The sequence below is a fragment of the Podarcis raffonei genome, chromosome 8, assembly GCF_027172205.1.
Source record: "Podarcis raffonei isolate rPodRaf1 chromosome 8, rPodRaf1.pri, whole genome shotgun sequence".
NCBI classification, from domain to species: domain Eukaryota; kingdom Metazoa; phylum Chordata; class Lepidosauria; order Squamata; family Lacertidae; genus Podarcis; species Podarcis raffonei.
Genome location: NC_070609.1, coordinates 74,420,474 through 74,442,371, shown reverse-complemented (window position 1 = coordinate 74,442,371; position 21,898 = coordinate 74,420,474). Strand labels below are relative to the sequence as shown.

Genomic DNA, 21,898 nt, shown 5'->3' with positions numbered 1-21,898 from the left:
GAGGGAACAATATCAGGCAATCACAGTCCTGCCTTTTGGAGGAAACCAATAAGACAGAGGATCCAAATACAGCAGCTTAAATGAACCAATAGTAGCTGTACCCTCTGGAACCAAAAGGCAGTTACTTTACCCTAATGCAAATACAGACAATAATAATACAGATATAAAATCCTTTGACTCAATACACAACATAGCCTATGGTTTTAATTTGTTTTATACATTTATATTACTGTATTATAACCTTGGTGTAAATCACTTTGGGGTTTTTATTCTGAAAAGCGACTGATAAATTCAACAACAACAAAAAGGAACAGGCAGACCAGTGCTTTCTTACCTGCGCATGAGACAGCTTGATGGGTGAATCAAATATAGTCCAAATCACGTTCTCTGTGCAGGGAGGTGTGGTCAGAGAGCCCTGGTATCTATAGAAATTGGCAAGGTTTTCTGGAAGCATGGACAGGAGATCCAGAGTGTTGAGTGTAGTTGACTGCCCTAAAAAAAAAATATACACACACACATAAAAGCTTAGCAATTTTATGCAATATCCAAAGCAGATCAAATACTGGGTGACTGCTTTCAGCAGCTAGCTAGCACTGCAGCGATATCCCACTGCTCAAAACCAGGGTGGTAAAGAATCGAAATCAACCACTTTCATCTTGCCTGACCAAGAAATACCATGCCAAGATTTAAAGGGAAACATACCTGCAAACTTGATTTTGGCCAAGTTGGCAATGAAGTCGCTATAGTAAGTGTTTTCTAGGTTGCCATCCTGCAAGAAAGAAGGGTAGTATTTAACATGGGGCATGTTCAAATGGGAAATGAATGTGGGGAATGTCTTTTTTTTTATGCAACCCCTTATATGGGATTTGTATATAAATTTTCCCTTGGCTCTTTTTGCTGGCGCATGTAAGACCAGCATGGATAGTTGGCCCCGGTGAATATTTGACGTTTCCCCCCCTTATGGCTTTGATCTATGTTGTTGATGTTTAGTCGTTTAGTCGTGTCTGACTCTTCGTGACCCCATGGACCAGAGCACGTCTGTCTTCCACTGCCTCCTGCAGCTTGGTCAAATACATGTTCATAGCTTCGAGAACACGGTCCAACCATCTCGTCCTCTTTGGTCCCCTTCTCCTTGTGCCCTCCATCTTTCCCAACATCAGGGTCTTTTCCAGGGAGTCTTCTCTTCTCATGAGGTGGCCAAAGTATTGGAGCCTCAGCTTCACGATCTTCACGATCTATAGGCTACCACTAAAACGAGGTTGCATTTTAAGCTGTGTTTTAAACTGTATTCTAACTTATATTTTAATCAACTGTTTTTTTTTTAATGTTTTCACTGTATTTATATTCAGTGTTAGCCACCCTGAGCCCGGACTTGGCTGGGGAGGGCGGGGTATAAATAAAATATTATTATTATTATTAATATTATTATAGCTCAGTGGTTATAGCACCTGCTTTGTATGCAGAAGGCCTTAAATTCAATACTTGACATCTCCAGATATGACTGGGAATATCACCTCCCTAAAATCCTGGAGATCCAATGACAGTCTGAGTGGGCAATATTCAGCTAGATGGATCAACATAGGGCAGCTTTCTATGTTTTCTCTCTCTCTCTCCACCCATTGATAATATGCTTTACCACAAGCACCCTCAACCTTTGGCCTTCCAGATGTTTTGGACTACAATTCCCATCATCCCTGACCACTGGTCCTGTTAGCTAGGGATCATGGGAGTTGTAGGCCAAAACATCTGGAGGGCCGCAGGTTGGAGATGCCTGCTTTACTACTACATTTTGACACAGGGAAAAGCCACAGAGATAACATTCTTTCGCATTTTGCTGTTTCTTTTTGTTTGGCGCCCCCTCGTGGTTTTTCTCTTTTTAAAATCCAAATTGTTTGCAACAGCGTGCAAAGCATTCTCGCCAGAAGACGAAAAACAAACAAACTTTCCGCCAATTCTAGATCTCAGAAACTGGGGCAACTGACTTTCAGGAATCTGAAACTTTTCCCAAATGCATCTTCAATTTAAATAGATAGATTTCACCTGGATTAGCCACCTACCGCGAAGAGAAACGCCAGAACTGCCAAGCCATCCGGTTGAACCTTTGCTTGCTCGATGCTTGCGTACTTGGCTGAGTTGTAATGGACGATATGTAGCTGGGGAAAGGATAAGGATGGCAGTGGTTAAAAAGCCAGGCAAGGCCTTTAGCTGAGTGGTAGAGCACATGCCTTGCACATACACATTTGATCCTAGATTCAGGTAAGTAGCTGTGTTGGTCTGATGCAGTAGAAATATATTAAAAAATATATTATAAATATATAAAAATATATAAAATATAAAAATATATTTAAAATGTCCAGTAGCACCTTAGAGACCAACTAAGTTTGTTCTTAGTATGAGCTTTCGTGTGCATGAACAAGGTGCTACTGGACAATTTTTTTATTTTTAAAAATATATTTCTACATTTGATCCTGATAGTCTATGGAGAAATAAAGTTGTTCCAAGCCATTCTTCAATCCTATAGTTTGTCTGTGAAACCAGAATCATTATACCTTTGTGTCTCTCTAGTTTGATTTTGTTTTTAAGCAACAATTACAAAAAAGGGTAGCTGTGTTATTCACCTGCAGTAAAAGCAATGCTTTTTCCTGCCTCTTTACAGACTGACCAATTTATAATAGCATGAGGTTTCCCGGATAATAATCCACTCTGTTGGATGCCTGATCCATGGCTGGTGGCAACTGTAATCAATGGGGGTCAGAAGGAAAAGAATTGCAGAGAAGGCGAGTCTGTGCTAATTGCACTCTTAACAGGCCATTCACACCCACAAAAGGCTGCCCTGATAACACAGACATCTTGGCGTTGGTAAGTGAATTAGCATTTGTAGAGTAAAACAAAGCAGCCTATTCTCCTGATTAAAACCAAAGGTGATGGTGCTAAACCTCTTGAAGAATTGTTAATTCAGAGGCTGCAGTTCTCCCTTCAATTTATTCCAGTAATAGGAAGTGATGGAAAAACTTTCTGTTCCTGACACTTGAAGAGCAGGCCAAATGAAGACATGTTGAAGCCCTAACATAAGTCAAATTTAGAAGGGCCCATAGCACTTAAAAAAATAACAATTATGGCCCCTCACAAAGCTACAATTCTCAAAAAATTACAGTTCCCATAATTATTTGGGGGAAACCATGATTGTTGCATGTGGAATAAGAGTGCTTTAAATGGATGCATGGATGTGGCCTTAGATCGCTGGTTTGCGGTCTGCAGCACAACCATAACATTTGGTGATTTTTAATTTTTTTGTATTCGGAGGCCCCTCGTGATCTGAGGCCCTACGCTCTGGCTTACTTACCATGTGCTCAAATCCCACACTGCTAGGGAGTTGCTACCAGTCAGTCGGCAATACCAGCCTCAACCGGAAATAGTCTTGACCTGGTATAAAGTAACTTCTGCTTTTCCTATGGGTTTGTGAGTGCAGGCATTTGATTCCCCCCCCCCCCTTTTTCCTCTGCATGGAGGCAAAGGAAAACAACCCCTCGACATTTTTCCTGAGGAAGCTAAAGACATTATAATGCCAGAATTCGATCTCGTGCCTTCAAACCGAGTGCTCAAACAGGCATGTCTCAGAATAGGCAACTCCCACCCATGACCAGAACACAGCTCAGATAGAGGAAAAGCTTGTCTGCCCATTTTCGCCTCTGGCCATGCCCACTGCCAGCATGTAGCCCTCTAAAAGCTGCCCAGAAGGGTGTCTTTCCAAAACTAGGAGAGCTTCCGCCAGCTCAGTGTTGTGGTTAAGAGTGTCAGACTACAACTTGGGAGATGAGGATTCAAGTCTCGGCTCAGACTTAAAGCCCACTGGAGAACCTAGTGCACCACCTTGAGTTCCCTGAAAGGAAAGCTGGGATATAAAGAGGTGTTAATAACCAAACAAGCAATTAAATGTACCTCGGCAATGTACCTCATCCCATCCACTGTGTGTTCCGAGCCACTGGTCTCAAGATCCATTCCTCCCCAATGAAAATGGAACTGGATAGCTGTGAAGGTCCCAGGTAGCCCTTTGGTGATGGTCATGGTTGAAGGAAGGTCTATCTGGACTGGGAGGCAGAGTGAAAGGAGGAAGTGAGGTCAGGTGGAAAACAACTCTGTTACAGCAAGGTTGTAATAACCGCATGGGGATGGATGGATTGATTGATTGATTGATTGTTCCACTGTTTGATTTTGTTCCTCGTTCACAATGTGCAAGAGCAACGTAAAAGAATGTTCCAGTAACATTTATAAACACAACCCTTGGTAACTTTTCTTTTCCTTTAAAAAAGTTGCACTTGTGAATGTTCCCTTGCTGGCCAGTTCTCCCCAGAACTGTTAGAATGTTTGTGAATGTTCCATGGCATCACAGCTGCTCAGGCAATGGCAGAAGGAGTGAGAGCCAGAAAACAGCCTGCTTTGAGCCTCTTAGATTTTAAAACATGCCTCCTTGATGAATCCAAGATACATTGGTATTTTTAAAAAAACACACACAACAACAACCACCTAGGAGTAATAATTTTCCTTTCTGGTTTTGAGGCTGCATTTGCATGTCTGTAATACAGGATAGAAACAGGTTTGGAAACATCATCCTCAGTTTTTAGATGCCAGCCTAAGGAATTTTCATTTACCCAGGCTTTTAGTGGTTAAGCTAGCTCATCTTTTAGCTTCTCTTTCCTATTTTAGGAATTTTATAATGTATATCCTTTTACATTTGGCTTTTGATCGAGTTTATTTGCTTGTATCTTATTTTTTAATTCAGCTGCTTTGGGACATTTCTCTTTCTTATTTATCTCGTAAAATTTATATACTGTAAAAAGCAACTTCAACCGGGTTAACAAAAAGAATAAAACAGTGAAGTGATCAGTAAATAAAACAGTCAAAAGCAACTATTGAAAACATTTCAAAAAGAATTAAAACAAAAAACGAGCAGAAAACACAATTAACACACCTGTGAATGTTCTACATTTCTGGGCAGGCTTCTCTAAAAAAATATATATGTTCAGCAGGCAATTAAAAGAGCACAGTGAAAGTTACCTGCCTGATATCAAGAGGCAGGGAGTTCCAAAGTGTAAGTGCTGTGATACTAAAAGATCAATTTCTCATAAATGTGGAATGAATATTCTGTGGTACCTGTAACAGTGCTATTTCTGTAGGTGGAAGATGTCGAGAGTGCATACATGGGGTTAGGCAATATCTCACAGGTAAACTGGTCCCAAACAACTAACAAATGCAATTATTGTTATTTGGAACAATATTAACTTGGTCGTTACTTTAGGAGTCATAGATCTAATCTGGAATGAAGGAGAGAGAGAGAGAGAGAGAGAGAGAGAGCAGGAAACAATTGAGTCTTCCTCCTCTCTATAAAATCCTGCCAAACTGTGAATAGAACATTTCATTCCTTTGCAAGGAACATGAGCCGGATCTGATTCCCCTCCTGCTTTGGAATTCAGAAGGAGATGAGTGCTTTTGTTCAGGAGCTCTCCCGAGGGCAGGCCAACCAAAAACATGTTTCTTTCTACAAATTATACCCCTTGTGAGGGATGGGATCAAAACAAAAACCGAAGTTAAAATAAAAAATACACCCACAAACACAGCCTGCAGCAAGTGCCATAATGATATACAAACAAAAAAAAATGGTTTAATTGTGTAATCATGCATTGAAGCGTGGTTTCATAATTGGGGTTGTTCCCTGTTTACTTTTTCTGAGCAGCCTGGTCGACATGGGGAGGGGAACGTGGGGGGAAAGCAAAACAGAATTGCAAAGAAGGTCATTGGGCCAAACTGGGAGGAAGGTCCACTGACAACCAGGACCACGTTTTGGTTTTGGTTTTTTTACACCACAGCAAATACACTTTGGAAAGAGCAAACCTGACTTCTTTTTGTGGTTAGGAATGCAAACAAACAAATAAGGGAAGACTGTACAGCCTCCCTCCACTGTCAGAGGCAGGTGTCTCTGTGTACCAGTGGCTGGCAAATGTAAGTGGGAAAGAACAATTTTGGCCTGGCTGGCTCTGTCAGAACAGGATGCTGGACTAGATGAGCCTTTGACCTGACCCAGTAGGGCACTTCTTATGTTGTAAGTCAGGGGTCAGGTCAGCAAACTTTTTCAGCAGGGGGCCGGTCCACTGTCCCTCAGACCTTGTGGGGGGCCAGACTATATTTTGGAAAATAATAATGAATGAATTCCTATGCTCCACAAATAACCCGGAGATGCATTTTAAATAAAAGCACACATTCTACTCATTTAAAAACACACTGATTCCCGGACCGTCCGCGGGCCGGATTTAGAAGGCGATTGGGCCGGATCTGGCCCCCAGGCCTTAGTTTGCCTACCCATGTTCTAATCTAAGTCATCTTGCTCTCCTTCAATGGCTTAAGAGGGGAATTAGATAAATTCATAGGGAATAAGGTGCTAGTCATGATGGCAATGTTCTGTCTCCTCTGTTGCAGGCAGTAATACCAGTTCCTGGGACTCAGAAGTGGCTAGAGTGCAAACCTGGACAGCATCTTAAAAAGCAGAGACATCACTTTGCCAACAAAGGTCCATATAGTTAAAGCTATGGTTTTCCCAGTAGTGATGTATGGAAGTGAGAGCTGGACCATAAAGAAGGCTGATCGCCAAAGAATTGATGCTTTTGAATTATGGTGCTGGACTGCAAGAAGATCAAACCTATCCATTCTGTAGGAAATCAGCCCTGAGTGCTCACTGGAAGGACAGGTCCTGAAGCTGAGGCTCCAATAATTTGGCCACCTCATGAGAAGAGAAGACTCCCTGGAAAAGACACTGATGTTGGGAAAGATGGAGGGCACAAGGAGAAGGGGACGACAGAGGACGAGATGGTTGGATAGTGTTCTCGAATCTACCAGCATGAGTTTGACCAAACTGTGGGAGGCAGTGGAAGACAGGAGTGCCTGGCGTGCTCTGGTCCATGCGGTCATGAAGAGTCGGACACGACTAAACGACTAAACAACAACAAAGCAGAGAAGAATGGCAAGGAGATTGCAGAGGCTGCAATGAGAAGCAGTGTCTTCATTCCCCCCTGTGCATGCACAGAGAGTGAAGGATAAATACCCAAAAAAATAAACTGAAGGGGTTTGGACTGGATGACGCGTTGGGTTCCTACCAACTTAGCAGTTCTATGGTTCTGTGACTGAGGGGCTGTTCTTCCTCCACACCGAAGGAAATCGCCAGGTTTTGCCAAAAGCCCTGGATAGCCGATGCGGCGCTCCTGACAAAAATTGGTTCAGGCTGACCAGCAACAATGGTGCTGTTAATGAGCCTGGATGCAAAATACAGAGTGCTAAAGAGACGGAAGGGGTCCAGGGGAAGGGAACTCAACAAAAACAGCAGTTCACAAAAAAGCAACAACTAATGTTCAGAGAGCAAAGGCTGATAATACTGCTGTGCTGAAACCCCCTAATGAAAGGCTGGTCATACACCGCCGTGCATAATAAGCAAGCAGCCTCAACAATGATCTCTTGGGGCAATACAATTAGAGATTCCTTTCCCTGGAGACAGTTTGTCTCAGTGCTCCACCGCTTCCCCCACCCCCCGGCCCCCGAATTTGTCAGCCGTCCATGGTTTCTTGTTTTTGCTTCTGATTGCATTCCTGCCTCACCTTTCTCTCCAAGGTTCTCCCCTCCTCCTCATTTCATCCACACAACAACCCTGTGAGGTAGGTTAGGCTGGGAGGCAATGACTTACTTACCCAAGTTTCATGACAGAGCGGAGATTTGAACCCTGGTCTCCCAGGTCCTAGTCTGACACCCTAAGCACTACACAACAGGGATATAGAGAGAATTGGAGCATAATACGACTTTAAATAGCTGTGGCTTCCCTCAAAGAACCCTGGGAACTGTAGTTTGCTAAGGGCTCCTGAGACCCCCTATTCCCCTCACAGAGCAACAGTTCCCAGAGTGGTTTAACAAATGACCCCCTCTTCCCAGGGAACTCTGGGAATTGTCGCTCTGAGAGGTCAGTAGGGGTCCTCTCCTCCTAACAGCACCCTTAGCAAGCTAGAACTCCCAGAATTATTGGTATCACAGAGCTTTAAAGGTATGAAATGAATGTTGCCTAACTTAAAGGTAAAGGTAAAGTACAGTGGTACCTCTGGTTACATACTTAATTCGTTCCGGAGGTCCGTTCTTAACCTGAAACTGTTCTTAACCTGAAGCACCACTTTAGCTAATGGGGCCTCCCGCTGCTGCCGTGCCGCAGGAGCACAATTTCTGTTCTCATCCTGAAGCAAAGTTCTTAACCCGAGGTACTATTTCTGGGTCAGCGGAGTCTGTAACCTGAAGCATATGCAACCTGAAGCATATGTAACCCAAAGTACCACTGTAAAGGTACCCCTGACCGTTAAGTCCAGTCACGGACAACTCTGGGGTTGCGGCGCTCATCTTGCTCTGTAGGCCGAAGGAGCCGGCATTTGTCCGCAGACAGCTTCCGGGTCATGCGGCCAGCATGGCTAAGCTGCTTCTGGTGAACCAGAGCAGCGCACGGAAACGCCGTTCCCACAATTCTTTGGATGAAACCATGTGCTTTATATGTATGGTGGCTATGCAGTCTTGGTAGCTATTGCCCACAGCTGAATAGAACCTCCAGGCTTTTAGGAGTAGTATGCTGCTAACCACTACAATGGCCATTTGAAGGACTAACCCCAAAGGAATAAACTACCAGGATTCCCAGGATTCCCAAGCATCTCCAGGTAGCACTAGGAATGTCCCCTGTCTGAGCCCCTGAAGAGCTGCTGCCAGTCGGTGTAGACAACACTAAGCAAGATTGACCAATGGTCTGACATGGGATAAGGCAGCTTCCTGTGTTCCTACAGTCCCCCTGCTTTACAAATACACATTATACTGGTATAAAAAATACCCACACACAGTGAGTTTATCTATCAGCTCCGCTGCTCGTCATGTTATGCATTGTCAGAAATAAATTCTAGAAATATCCCTATAGTGCACGGGAAGGATTAGCCAGCATATAACTTTGGAAGCTGTTCTTTTGTCCTTTTATTTTTTAATGTCTCATGAACAAATGCAAACATCTCCTACATTCTCGATTGTGTACATGGTGCTGACTGGATCGCCCGCCTCTAGTTTGAGAAAATCAGCACAAAATTAGCAGAATAGATTTTTTTTATAAAAAAAAAGAAAAAGAAAGAGATGACAAAGCAAGAAGTTGAAATAAACGAGATCAGGAGAGGCAGCTCATTCAATTAAAAAAAGAAGCTTTTGTGAATGACAGTCAGCTGAAAATGTAAAAAGACCAACAACTCTGACTTCAACCATCACTAGGTATTGGAAATACATTGCAGGGTTGATGTTATGCATCACACCAAAATTCACACCACGCTTAAAACAGAGACTGTTTGGCACTTATATCTGGCTTCTAACCTTGGTTGCAAACGGATTTAAAGCCCTGCTTTCAAATGGGTTTAAAGCTAGCTTTGGTTTCAGATTAGTTTCAAGCTAACCCTGGTTTTAAATGGGATTAAAGATAACCATGGTTTCAAGGGTCATCTGGTTTTCAAATGGGTTTGAAGCTAAACATGGTTGCCTTAAACTTGGGGCAAACAGCTACACCATGGTTCATGCTGATTAGGGAAGGGAGCGTAGCATTTGCATGGCAGAGAAGAGGAGAAAGAGGCTGAGGGAGGCTACAAGCTTCCAGCGTTCTCCTGATCTCATAACCATGGTTAAGACAGAGATTGGGAAATACTATGTCTTCATGGTCTTAGGCAAGCTACAACCCCACAGTAGTAATACAAAGGATAACGATGCTCAGGTACTTTACAGTCTCATAATAAATGCCCCTTGTAAAAGAATAAGAACTGTTGGAATGTCTTGTTATTATCAACCAATTAGCAGCCTTAAGGGCTTGCTTATCTAGAAAAATAACCCTTGTCTTGAATTGTTATTCTGCATTTGGGAAGCGAATCAGGACTTGACATGGCAGGTAAACACATTCCCAGGAACACAGGGAGCTGCCTTATACCAAGTCAGACACTTGCTCCATCTAGATCAGTACACTGACTGGCAGCAGCTGGCCAGGGTTTCAGGCAGGGGACATTCCCAGCTGTACCTGGAGTTGCCATTGGGGATTGAACCTGGGACATCTTGCATGCTCATTCATTGAGCCATGGTCCTCCCTTCCCCACCACCATTCAGCTGATTCACCACCTTTTTTACCTGCTGCTCATATTCACCTGAATGTCCGTTGTTAGTCATGGTGAAGGTTCCTTGCAGGGGCCCAGCATAGCCGTGGAGCTCCAGCGGTTCCAGTTCCGGAGAGTATTGGACAGACCTCTTCCGAATATCAATGGGGGACTGACGCTTTCCGAGGCAGTCTGGGAAGTGATTTCCCCAGTGCACTTCATCCAGTTCCCCTTCAGAAGCAACGTCAGAGAGGAGGGAAGAGAGGAAGAGGAGAGGCTGTCAGGCTGAGCTTGCAATGAAGAAATTGTCTTAGGTAGAAGTTCTGAGGCACACAGCCTGGCAGCTTGAGACAAGGATACCTGAACTATCATGTCTCTCCTCTTATATACCCAATTGATCACTCGCACTCTACAAGAGAGGGCCACCTGCAGGAGGTCCATGTGATACAGGAATAGGGCCTTTTGTGTGGTGGCTCCAGCCTTTTGGAATTCCCTCCTGTTAAATATTAGGCTGAAAGTACACCATACAGTGGTACCTCAGGTTAAGAACTTAATTTGTTTCGGAGGTCCGTTCTTAACCTGATACTGTTCTTAACCTGAAGCACCACTTTAGCTAATGGGGCCTCCCGCTGCTGCCGTGCCGCTGGAGCACGATTTCTGTTCTCATCCTGGAGCCAAGTTCTTAACCCGAGGTAATATTTCTGGGTTTGCGGAGTCTGTAACCTGAAGCGTATGTAACCTGAAGCGTATGTAACCTGAGGTACGACTTTAAAGCACGTGGCTTCCCCCTTCAAAAACAACAACATGGGAACTGTAGTTTGTCAAGGGTTCTGGGAATTGTAGCTCTGTGACAAGTAAACTACAGTTCCCGGTAATTTTTAGGGGGGGAGCCATGTGGTTTAAATGTGCTTTAAATCTATGGTGTGGGCCAATGCTTTATGTGCTAAATGCTTCCCTAAGAAGTTGTGTTCTTATGCTCTGACCACTCAGGCGCATCCAAGTGAATCTCCTCTTGCTGCCTGCAACTTTCTCGGGGTGCTATTCCCTGAAGTTGGTGTATAAACACTCTAAAGACATTGATGTTGCTGTGGTTTAATTAATAAAATACATTCCATGACATCACAGCAAGTCAGGGCAGGGCAGCCAACCGCAGCTTGTAAACAACAGCCTGTTTAGGTAGTGTGGTGGGGCTTGCCTGTAAAAGCTCCAATATTCTTTCAATGTCCAAATCTTCAAAGCAACTCATGCAAATAGACAAGGCTCTTTCCTCTCTCCCTCTCCCTATGTCCCTCTTATCAGTATATTTTGCTCTTACCGCCTGGTAGGGGCCTCAAGGTTGCCTCTCAAACCTCCCTGCTTTGTTTGCAATCGATATGGAAACCTTTCCTCTCATCTTTGTCAGTTCTCTTGTTGGCGGTCAGAGGCATTGATCTGTTCCGCCGCACTCACCGCCTTCCAAAGGAAAGTGCGGCAGAGATGAAAACAGACGCGTTGGCCTTTTTGCAGCAGCCTCTGAAAGAATGGCTAATGGACAAGGATGGTGGAGGCTGCAGTCCAGGAATATGGGGGGCAGGGAGACACAGCTTCCCCATGCCTGGACTCAAGGCTCCTGGGAGCACCTTCCAGAAAGGAAGCTCCCTGCTGCGTCTCTGCATGAGTGGCTGTTCCGGCTGCTATTAAGACTGTTCAAAACAGGGATAGGAACCTGGGGCTTTCCAGATGACGTTCGACGGCAACTCCCTTCAACCCTTAGCCCCCAGGGCCAAACATCAGGATGATAGGAGTTGTGGTCTGCAACATCTGGAGGGCACCAGGATGGCTATCCCTGAGTTGAGAGTCACAGTGAAGAGGCTTCCTGTTAGTGCCCAGGTCAGCCATAATGCTCCCTAGTTGAGCCTGAGCCAACTGCTCATTCCAATCCTAGATCGATTTGGTCATATGAACGGAGGACTGGAGTCTGGAGCTGAGCAGTTAGAGAATCTGCTTTGCCTGCAGACGGGTTCCAGGTTCAACCCCTGGAATCTCCAGGAAGGGAAGGGAAAGATCCTTGTGTGCAGTCTTGCAGCATTACTGCCAGTCTGTGTAAGTGCTACTGAGCTCGGTGGACCAGTGGTCTGGTCTGACTCCGCTTCCTCTGGTCCTGTTTTGTGGGGAGCAGCCTGTAATCCAGGGATAGATTCTCCCTACTGACAATCTATCTGCATTACTTCCGGGTTTCACTGCTCGCGCATGCGCAGACGCTCAAAATGACGTCGCGTGCATGCGCGGAAGCGGCGAAACACGACCCACGCACGCACAGACGCACCGCCGCGTCTTGCGTTCTGTTCGGGATGCAAATGGAGCTCTGGAACGGATCCTGTTTGCATCCCGAGGTACCACTGTAATTGCATATTTATATATAATGTACATAGCTAGGGCTGTTATACATCTGGAATTTCCAGGACATATCCGGGATTCGTCCGTCGGAAATAGAGTCTGGGCAGAATTTCTGAAAATCTGTAAACATGCCCAGGAAAACCCAGGTGTATGGCATCCCATGTCAGAAGCAGTGTTAGAAACTGAGATATGAAAGCTAGGAGCTGAATGGCACCTTAAACCTAGTTTACGGGCGCAACAAGGGAATATCTAGGCACACTTTTTAAAATAACAATACAAAGCTGAAAATGAATGAACTGCAGCTAAAATATTATGTTCATTTTTCACATGGTCTAGTCCTTCCCCTGCCCACCCCTCAATATTCTTAAGAGGGTCTCTTCTCCAGTCTTCAGAGAGTAGCTGGAAGTGGGGAGGCAGAAAAAGGTCCTCCTTTCCTTCCACTCTGCAGTTTTAATCTGAAATCTTAGGCGCAGTACTGCGGCCAGAGCTCAGAAAATGCTCACACCAATGAAATTCCCTGTCGCAAAATGTGCCTAGAGCAATGGGAGTTTTGAACACTGGTCAGAAGTGTTGTTTTTTGGGCAAATTTCCTTTAAAAATAGTTTTAAAAAGCTCAACAACTCTCGTGTCCGGATTCTCACTTTTTGAAATATGGCAACCCTAACATAGCATAAGAGGTGTTCAGTTCTTGCTTCGTTTTATTAAGGGGGTTGCATTACCCTTCCCCACAAACAATAAATATTTTTCTGCAGGCATGGAATTTTCCTTTACACAGAACATTAAAAACAACAACAACTTGTATATCTCCCACTGTAATGGTACAACCCACACCACCACCTCAATTTATATTTAGTCCTTTGATACCCTATGTTTCTGTGAGTCAAGCTAGCTGAGATGTTATAAATTTCTCCAAGTCACCACTTCAGAGCTCAAAAGGGGGATTTGAATCTGTAACCATGTGCACACTATAAAGCACATTTCCACCAAAGAACTCTGGGATATGTAGTTTGTTGTGAGAGCTAACAACAGCAGCTCTGTGAGGGATAAACTACAGTTCCTGGGATTCTTGGGGGGAGAGGGAATGTGCTTTAAATATATGCTTGCATCTCCCCAATCTCTTGTCTGACGCACTAGCCACTATGCCACACTGCCTTTCAACCCCATCATTCCGTCACATGCACAGACTTGGCATTGTTTTGAAGCCTACATGCGTAGGCCTACGGCGCTGATGCTGCAATCCTGATCCTATTTGCTCCGAAGGAAATCTTGCTGGAAGCCAATTGGATTTATGTCTGAGCAAATATGCCTAGCTTATAGCTCAGTTTCAATCTAAGCCTTTCGTTTCAACCGGGGTGTCAGCCCTGCAGGTTTCCAGCAACAGAAGGGAGAGTGTTAAACACAGGGCCTACCCCCCCTTCTCCTCGCACCCCATCCCAATCCTGTCTCCTTATTACCTTTGTAGGTCCAGTGCAGGACATGAGAAGAGCTCAGCTGCAAAAGGAAGAAGGGGAACACCCAGCCACTAGTCCTCATGGCTCTCCCAAGTCTGAAAGCAGCTGCCAGCGAGGAACCAGCCCGTCTTCTTCTCTTATATATTCTGGAAAGAGTAAATAACAATTTACTTTAAAGCCAGCCTTTCCCCCTCCCGCCCACCTTTCCCTGCTCCCTGCCAAAACAATAACAGATATCATCAACCTGCTGGGGTATTCCCTCCCCCCAAGCTTACATCTCCTAATGATATCTTATTGACCCACCTGGGAGAAGAGCTGCCAGGCACTCTAATGGGATGGCAAAACAGCAAAGAGCACAAGGTCAATGGCACCAAGGCAATGTAACGTTCTGTACTTTTGCAAAGCTCGCGGTCTCCCCTCTCGGGAGCCGGCGTTATTGGCCTTCTGTACAGCAGCGTCCTGGAAGCATTAATGTTTAATGCTTCCCAGCATGCATTAGGGCAGGGAGGTGGGTAGAGAACCTTCAGCCTGGGGGCCAAAGGCAGCCCTCCAAGACTCTCTGCCTGGACCTCAGGATACACAAAACACACCCACTTCCCAGAGCGGAGCCTCCACCGGCCCGGCTCTGAGCTTCATTCCCTGAAATCTGGGTGGGATCCCCTCCAAACTGGTGCCAAAGCTTTGCAGCCATTTCGCACAAAAACCCCCACGTTTTGCACCCCAAAAAAACTGAGTAATTTGGGGCCATAGGTATCACACACCCCCAACCCCAGCATTGCCCAATTGACTCCAAACTGGTGCCAAAGTTTTGCAATATTTTTGCACACTTTTGTACCGTGAACCCTACGTTTTGCACCACCACCCCCAAACTAAGGAATCAACATTCAAACAGGGAGTCATAGGTATCTCCCCAGCCCCGAAAAAAATGCAACATTGTCCAGTTCACTCCAAGCTTGAGTGCCCTTGAACTCTGATCATGCCTCATTAGCCTGAACGGAGGACAGAGGGTGTGGGTGGGTGGGTGGGTGTGTAGAAAATAGTCTACTGTACAAAAATATAGTTTACATTTACATTTCTTGTTCTGGTCACCTTTGCATCCAGCCCCTCCCACCCCTAGCATGTGGCCCCTGGGAGTTTTCACAGAAGGGAATGAGGCCCTCGAGAGAGAATAGTCTCCCTACTAATGCACTGGGTCTACAGTGGATGCTCGGGTTGTGAACGTGATCCATGCGGGAAGCACGATTGCAACCAGCAGCGTCCGCAGCGCCGCGTCTGCGCACGTGCGGGTTGCGATTCAGCGCTTCTGCACATGCACAAAGCGCAATTTAGCACTTCTGCGCAAGTGCCGAAACACGGAAGTAACCCATTCTGGTACTTCCGGGTTCGGCGCAGGGCGCAACCCAAAACCGTGCAACCTGAAGCGTCTGTATGACTGTATAGTATAAAGCAGGGGTTGCGCAACATGTGGCCCATGGCCCAGATGCGGCCCACGAAGACCATTTTACCAGTCCACGAACCACCCCCGAACCGAGCCGCCCACTTGGTGAGTCCCCCGCGCGATGCACTAAACCGGCACAGCGCGTTCTGCGGACTCGTTGAGCGGCGCCAGAAATCACATCTGTGCACATGCAGATATCAGAAATCGCGTCTGCGCATGTCCAGGTGCCAAAAATCGTTTCTGTGAAGGTGCGATTTTCGGTGTCTGGGCATGCGCAGAAGCGAATGCCAACGCTGCAGACATGTGCAGACATGATCTCCGGCGTCGTGCTGCACCAGTCTGGCCCACAGACAATTTCCATGAGAGTGCTCCAGCCCATGGCCAGTAAACCTTGCTGACCCCTGGTATAAGGGCACGTGGTGTCGCCACCATAGTGAAGGAAAGCCGGTTTGTGTTTGGTCAGCATCCGGGCGGGAGGCCGTTCAGGGCCTCAGGCGCGATGCAAATTTCATACACAAGACTTCAGGCACACAGATGGATCCCCAAGGAGAAAACGTCAGACTCGGCACCAGAATGTAGCAAGCTTGGAGCACCAGCTTGGGCTCCCAGACCTGGAAGCGCAAGAACAGCATCCCAGAATAATATGCTACTGAGGGGGCAGTGCCCAGGCCTGTGCCCAGGCTCCATCCGAATCCCTGACCCCAGAATGAATCCAGCTGATACAGGTCAGCCCAGGATTTGGCTGGAGTGAGTTGAGGCACTGGAGTTATTTGGACCTATCAAAGCAGGATGGGGAGATCTGGTGGCAAGGAGGGTGGAGGAGACTGCGCAAGTTTGGTTCAAGGTCCAGATCAGGTCAGGTCATCCTGGGTCAGATTTTTCTCTCACTTTTTGGATTGCTGGGTCTTGTTTTTCTCCTGTCCTTCATAAGCTGTACTCTACATCTGGAGGGCACCAGGTTGACTGCACCAGCCAAAGCATCCTCATTCACACCATTTACTTTCAAAACAACCTTGCGAGGCGAGATAGGGTGAGCGAGGTGACACCTGGCCGAAGTTCACTCCGTAAGCATTGTAACTGAGTGGGGATCAAAATCCAGTTCTCCCTGAATTTAGCCCAGTGCTAATTATTGCACTAGCTATCCTTTTATTGGTTTAAAACAGAAGCTGTGGACCCCATCGCAACAGGAAAACACTTTGCGTGTGCTGAGAAATAAGAAAAGGTAAAGGGACCCCTGACCATTAGGTTCAGTCGTGACTGACTTTGGGGTTGCGCGCTCATCTCGCTTTATTAGCCGAGGGAGCCGGCGTACAGATTCCGGGTTATGTGGCCAGCATGACTAAGCCACTTCTGGTGAACCAGAGCAGCACACGGAAACGCCGTTTACCTTCCCGCCGGAGCAGTACCTATTTATCTACTTGCACTTTGACGTGCTTTCAAACTGCTAGGTTGGCAGGAGCAGGGACTGAATGACGGGAGCTCACCCCATTGCGGGGATTCGAACCGCTGACCTTCTGATCAGCAAGTCCTACCTTGCTCTTAAATTCTTTGCTGTCTTAAAAACAAACAAAAGAGAAAACCTTTGGTCTCTTTCACGAGGATCCATACCTCGGATCAATGTTTTTGCAGCGCTGGCAAACACCAGATCTGTGATTTCAACTGTACAGTCTACCAACATGATTTTAACAAATTAGAGGGCTCATTCCATCAGCTTTGCCAACAGACCAGCTGTATCAGGAACCTCTTAGCACTGAACTGTGTCAGCTGGTCATTATCAGAACAACTTTTTAAAGAATTGGTGCCTGAGTTTGCTTTCCTCTTCCCTCCGTGTCCCTTTCCCCTTGCGTGTTGTGGTGGGTGTTGGGGTTTAGACTGTCTTGCTTTAATTAACTGTAGGTAAGTTAATTAACTCCTGCCAACCTAGCAGTTTGAAAGCACATCCAAGTGCAAGTAGATAAATAGGTACTGCTCCAGCGGGAAGGTAAACGGCATTTCCGTGCGCTGCTCTAGTTCGCCAGAAGCGGCTTAGTCATGCTGGCCACATGACCCGGAATCTGTACGCCGGCTCCCTCGGCCAGTAAAGCGAGATGAGCACCGCAACCCCAGAGTCGGTCATGACTGGACCTAATGGTCAGGGGTCCCTTTACCTTTACCTTTTAAAGTTAATTAAAGCACCTTAGAGACCAGCTAAGTTTGTTATTGGTATGAGCTTTCGTGTGCATGCACACTTCTTCAGATACACGCTGTAGGTAAGTCACTCTGGGAACCATTTTAGATGAAAGTGGGGTAGAAATGCACTAAATAAATAATATAATAATTTAATGGTGGATTTGCTGGCCAAGTGTGGAGGGTTGCCATCCACAAGCATTCATGAGGAGCTGCTTTAATTCTACTAGATCTGATCTTTTATTCTGACTCCATGGAAAAACAAAGCATATTTCTCATTATGTGCACACAAGGATACATGTCCTTTGGGGCGGCTGGATTATGACGCAGCTCTGGGGAGGTGGAGGGAAAGAAGCAACCATGAGTGCACTCTCTCAAAATTCAATATATTTTCACTGGCCTGAAAAGGTTGGTGACACCCGTCTACCAACAGCCCAGTTTAAATGAATGTTAGGGGTTCTGATGTCACATTCCCCCCCTCTGGTGAATCTAAACTCTACATTCTCAACCTCTGAGCAAGGGAAAGGAGACTTTTGAACACAATCATTTCAGGCTTGCAAAAGCAGCAGAATGGAGACGCCGGTGCAGAGGTGACACTCCGGGGTGGAATCCCTGGCAGGTGATGCTGGTATAAATGGCTGAGTTGCTTTTCTCTCAGCTAATTTCTATGCCTATTTAAGGTAATGGTAAGGTAAAGGACCCCTGGATGGTTAAGTTCAGTCAAAGGCGACCACAGGGTTGTGGCGCTCATCTTGCTTTCAGGCCGAGGGAGCTGGCATTTGTCCACAGACAGCTCTCCAGGTCATGTGGCCAGCATGACTAAACCGCTTCTGGCACAAAGGAACACCGTGACGGAAACCAGAGTGCATGGAAATGCCGTTTACCTTCCCACCGCAGCAGTACCTATTTATCTACATGCACTAGTGTGCATGAGAACTGCTAGGTTGACAGAAGCTGGGACAGAGCAATGGGAGCTCACCCCGTCGCACAGATTTGAACCCATAGCTGTCAACGTTTCCCTTTTTTTAAGGGAAATTCCCTTATTCCGAATAGGATTCCTCGCAAGAAAAGGGAAAAGCTGACAACTATGTTTGAACCGCTGACCTTCTGATCAGCAAGCCCAAGAGACTCAGTGGTTTAGACCACAGCGCCACCCGCTCCCTCAATGACTATTTACCCAGCCCTGGATATACAAGGATTACGCAAGGCACTGTGGGCCATGTTTGATTAGCTCTGCCGTTGCACAGACCAATGCAGATGTCAAAAGCAATGACTCCTCCAGGGAAGGGGAGGTGGGGGAAGCCGGGAATGAATAACACCATCTGATCTTGCATGCACCATGTGGAATAATAATAAATGAGATGGCGGGAAGCTTTTTTAAAAAAATTAAACATTGCAGGCAGTGAGTTCCCAAGCGAGCTTCAGGTTTTGTGTAAAGCTGCCATGGTGGGAATGGGAGTGGTCACACAGAAAGGCAAAACCTCTCTTTTTATTTCTTCTTGTAGGATGTGCTGTTTGCATTCAGTTTAACTAATAAAGCATTATCTGTTTCTCTCCTCCCTGAGCTCCATCTGCCCTATTCAAAACGCATCAGTTAACATTGTAAGTTGATGAGCCCTCAAACCCTGAATTCAAATCTCATCTCAGTCTTGACTCAGAAGCTAGCCTTAGCCCAGCTGTCCTATCCAATCTCAGGCCCTGGGCTGGACCAATATGAAGTGTAAGAATCTGTACAGCCTTCCAGGTCCCACAGAATTCTTTGGTAGCTGGGTACCTTATCACTGCACCAAGAGTTCTGTTTACCTCTCAGGCTTGTACAGGCATTTACAACAAAGACTTTCTCCATCTTGCCAAGTTGCATCTATTTTGGCTGGTGGTGGATTGCCAGAGTATCGGCTACATCTCTTCCTCATCCCCAGCTACCAAATCCTTTTAAATTTAGATACAAGTGTTTCAAACTGAGATCTTCTGCATGTAGATCATTGTGCTATGGAGTCTCTCCCCTTAAGGTCTAGTTTGTTGTTGCACCTTGGTCAGCGGGGAGTGGGCTTGCCAACTTAACTTATTTTAAAAAGTGTGACCACGGAGCCCCCGCGCGCGCAACCTTCTCCCAGCAGCCTCCCCAGGAGCAGGGAGACACTGCAGCAGCTTCAAGATGGCGGACCGACCCGTTCCGGTAAAAGATGTGAGGCTGCTGGATGTAGAAGTGGGGAAGTTGCCAAACTGGTTAGCAACTCGAGATTACACCCAAGCTGGGTTTGATACGGGTGTCCGAGGAGGCTATGACAGATTTGTCAAAAAGTACGTTGATGTGAAGAAAGCAGGATTGGTGGCATGGCCATGATGCTAACTGCCTATGTGGTTTTCAGCTACATCTGGAGCTTCAACCGTACAAAGCATGATCCCTGGAGGAAGTATCACTGAAGCTTGATGGACCAGAAGAATACAAGCTGCCATACTGCGACTCGTAGTGAGTTTGCTTCAACTGAATGCAGATTGGCTCTTACCTTCTAGACTCAACGGTGTATTCTGTGACCAATAATAAAATATCTACTTTCATTTTTTTTTAAAAAAAGTGTGACCACACACTTGAGGTGGTAGACAATTTTGTCTACCTGGGTTCCACCATAACCAGCAACCTCTCCATCAATGGTGAGCTGCACAAGCGTATTGGCAAGGCAGCTACGGCAACTGCTCGCCTCTCCAAAAGGGTGTGGGAGAATGTGATGCCAACGTTCAATACCAAGGCGAAGGTCTACCAGGCCTGTGTTTAGCACACTGCTTTGTGGAAGTAAGTCGTAGGCAACTTACAACCATTAGGAGCAATGCCCCAACATCTTCCACATGTGCTGTTGGTCAGGAAGATTTGTGGTATCACAGGGCAGGACACAATTCCAAACAAAGAGGTGCTCTCCCAAGCCCACATTCCCAGCACGTTCTCACTCCTGTCTCAGCAACATCTGTCCTGTCTTGGTCACGTCCACAGAATGGAAGGTGGCAGGATCCCCAAGGACGTACTCTGTAGAGAGCTGGCTTCTGGCACCAGGCCAATGGGCAGACCAACTCTGTGCTACAAATATGTCTGCAGAAGGAACAGGAATGCTGGCAACATCAACCCTGCCACATGGGAATTGATTGCAGATGACCGCGGTGCCTGGAGACAGGCAGGCAATTTGTGTATCCATAGCAGTGACCAGAGGAGAAATGGCCACAGGGAAGAGTGCAGAGAGAAGGAAGGCCATGGTGCATCTGCAGCAGCACAACCGGATGCCTTCATCTGCCCCAGCTGCAACAAAACATGTCTCTCCCGCATCAGTCTCTACAGCCACAGCAGGCGCTGCGACCTTCCAACAGCTTGACCTCCTCCCCCAAGGTGCACTCCTCCATTGCCTCCAAAGAGGGGTGAGGGGAGAGACTTCATCAGGCAAGGCCTTCTTTCACCTGCCTTGCCCCACCCTCCAGTCTCTGCTTATCAATTTGTACTGTATTATTTTATGCACAGTGGCATGCTGTTGTTTACTGATTGTAGTTTAAAAATTATTTATTGTAATTGTTAAGAGTGGATTTCTGTTTAATTTTTATATGCCGATATTATTATACTATATTATTCTAATGATTGTTGAATGTTACTTTATTTGATGTAGGTTGCTTATTTTAAAGCTATGTTTTATCATCACATTTTTTGTATTGCATTAGTTCGTTATAAGGTGTACATTCTTTGTTTCTTCAGCTTGTAAACCGCCTTGAGTATTGTAAGATAGAAAGACGGTATACAAATTAAAAGTGATGATGATGAAAGACAGGAGGATGTCAATGTTACACAGAGGATGGAGCAAGCTTGTTTTTCTCCTGCACTGGATTCAAGTTACCAGAAAGGAGATTCCGCCTAGACATCAGGAAGAACATTCTGACAGTAACAGCAGTTTGACAGTGAAATTGTCTCCCACAATAAGTGGTGAACTCTCCTTCCTTTTTTTGTAAGCAGAGGTTGGATGGCCACCTGTCATGGACGGTTAAGTTGAGATTCCTGCATTGCAGGGGGTTGGGCTAGATGACCCTTGGGGTCCCTTCCAATTCCACGATTCTATGGCAGGGAGAAAAAACAACACCCCCCCTTCTCTTTCTGGAAACGCTTGCGTAGAACCGCTCCCACACTCGGCTTGATTCCTCTGGCTTTTCAGCTGCATTGTGCATTGAGGAGTTGTGACATCCAGTGGTCAAACACAATGCTGCTTTCGTTGGGTAGAGAGTTCTTCATGCATGCCCACAATAACATAGGCCTTATGGGG

At 46.0% G+C, this 21,898-nt stretch overlaps 2 protein-coding genes and 1 pseudogene across 3 annotated transcripts in view; 2 read left to right on the top strand and 1 right to left on the bottom strand.

Moving 5' to 3' along the window:
• ENO1 (enolase 1) overlaps nucleotides 1-21,898 on the top strand; it is a 167,372-nt gene that overhangs the window by 114,971 nt on the left and 30,503 nt on the right. The gene's annotated exons all lie outside the window — the stretch shown is intronic.
• CA6 (carbonic anhydrase 6) overlaps nucleotides 1-21,898 on the bottom strand; it is a 30,308-nt gene that overhangs the window by 6,175 nt on the left and 2,235 nt on the right. Inside the window, exons 1-7 of one of the 2 annotated variants that reach the window (XM_053400858.1) lie at nucleotides 14,309-14,494; nucleotides 14,009-14,151; nucleotides 10,230-10,409; nucleotides 3,940-4,088; nucleotides 2,058-2,153; nucleotides 703-769; nucleotides 335-492 (exon numbers count right to left, since the gene is read on the bottom strand). In XM_053400858.1, the coding sequence (XP_053256833.1) occupies nucleotides 335-492; nucleotides 703-769; nucleotides 2,058-2,153; nucleotides 3,940-4,088; nucleotides 10,230-10,409; nucleotides 14,009-14,087 (729 nt within the window). In that variant the 5' untranslated portion in view covers nucleotides 14,088-14,151; nucleotides 14,309-14,494. Of the gene's footprint in view, nucleotides 1-334; nucleotides 493-702; nucleotides 770-2,057; nucleotides 2,154-3,939; nucleotides 4,089-10,229; nucleotides 10,410-14,008; nucleotides 14,152-14,308; nucleotides 14,495-21,898 lie in introns of those variants that run through there. The other variant, XM_053400857.1, reaches the window with a different exon arrangement.
• LOC128419770 (ATP synthase subunit f, mitochondrial-like) lies at nucleotides 19,737-20,168 on the top strand (annotated as a pseudogene).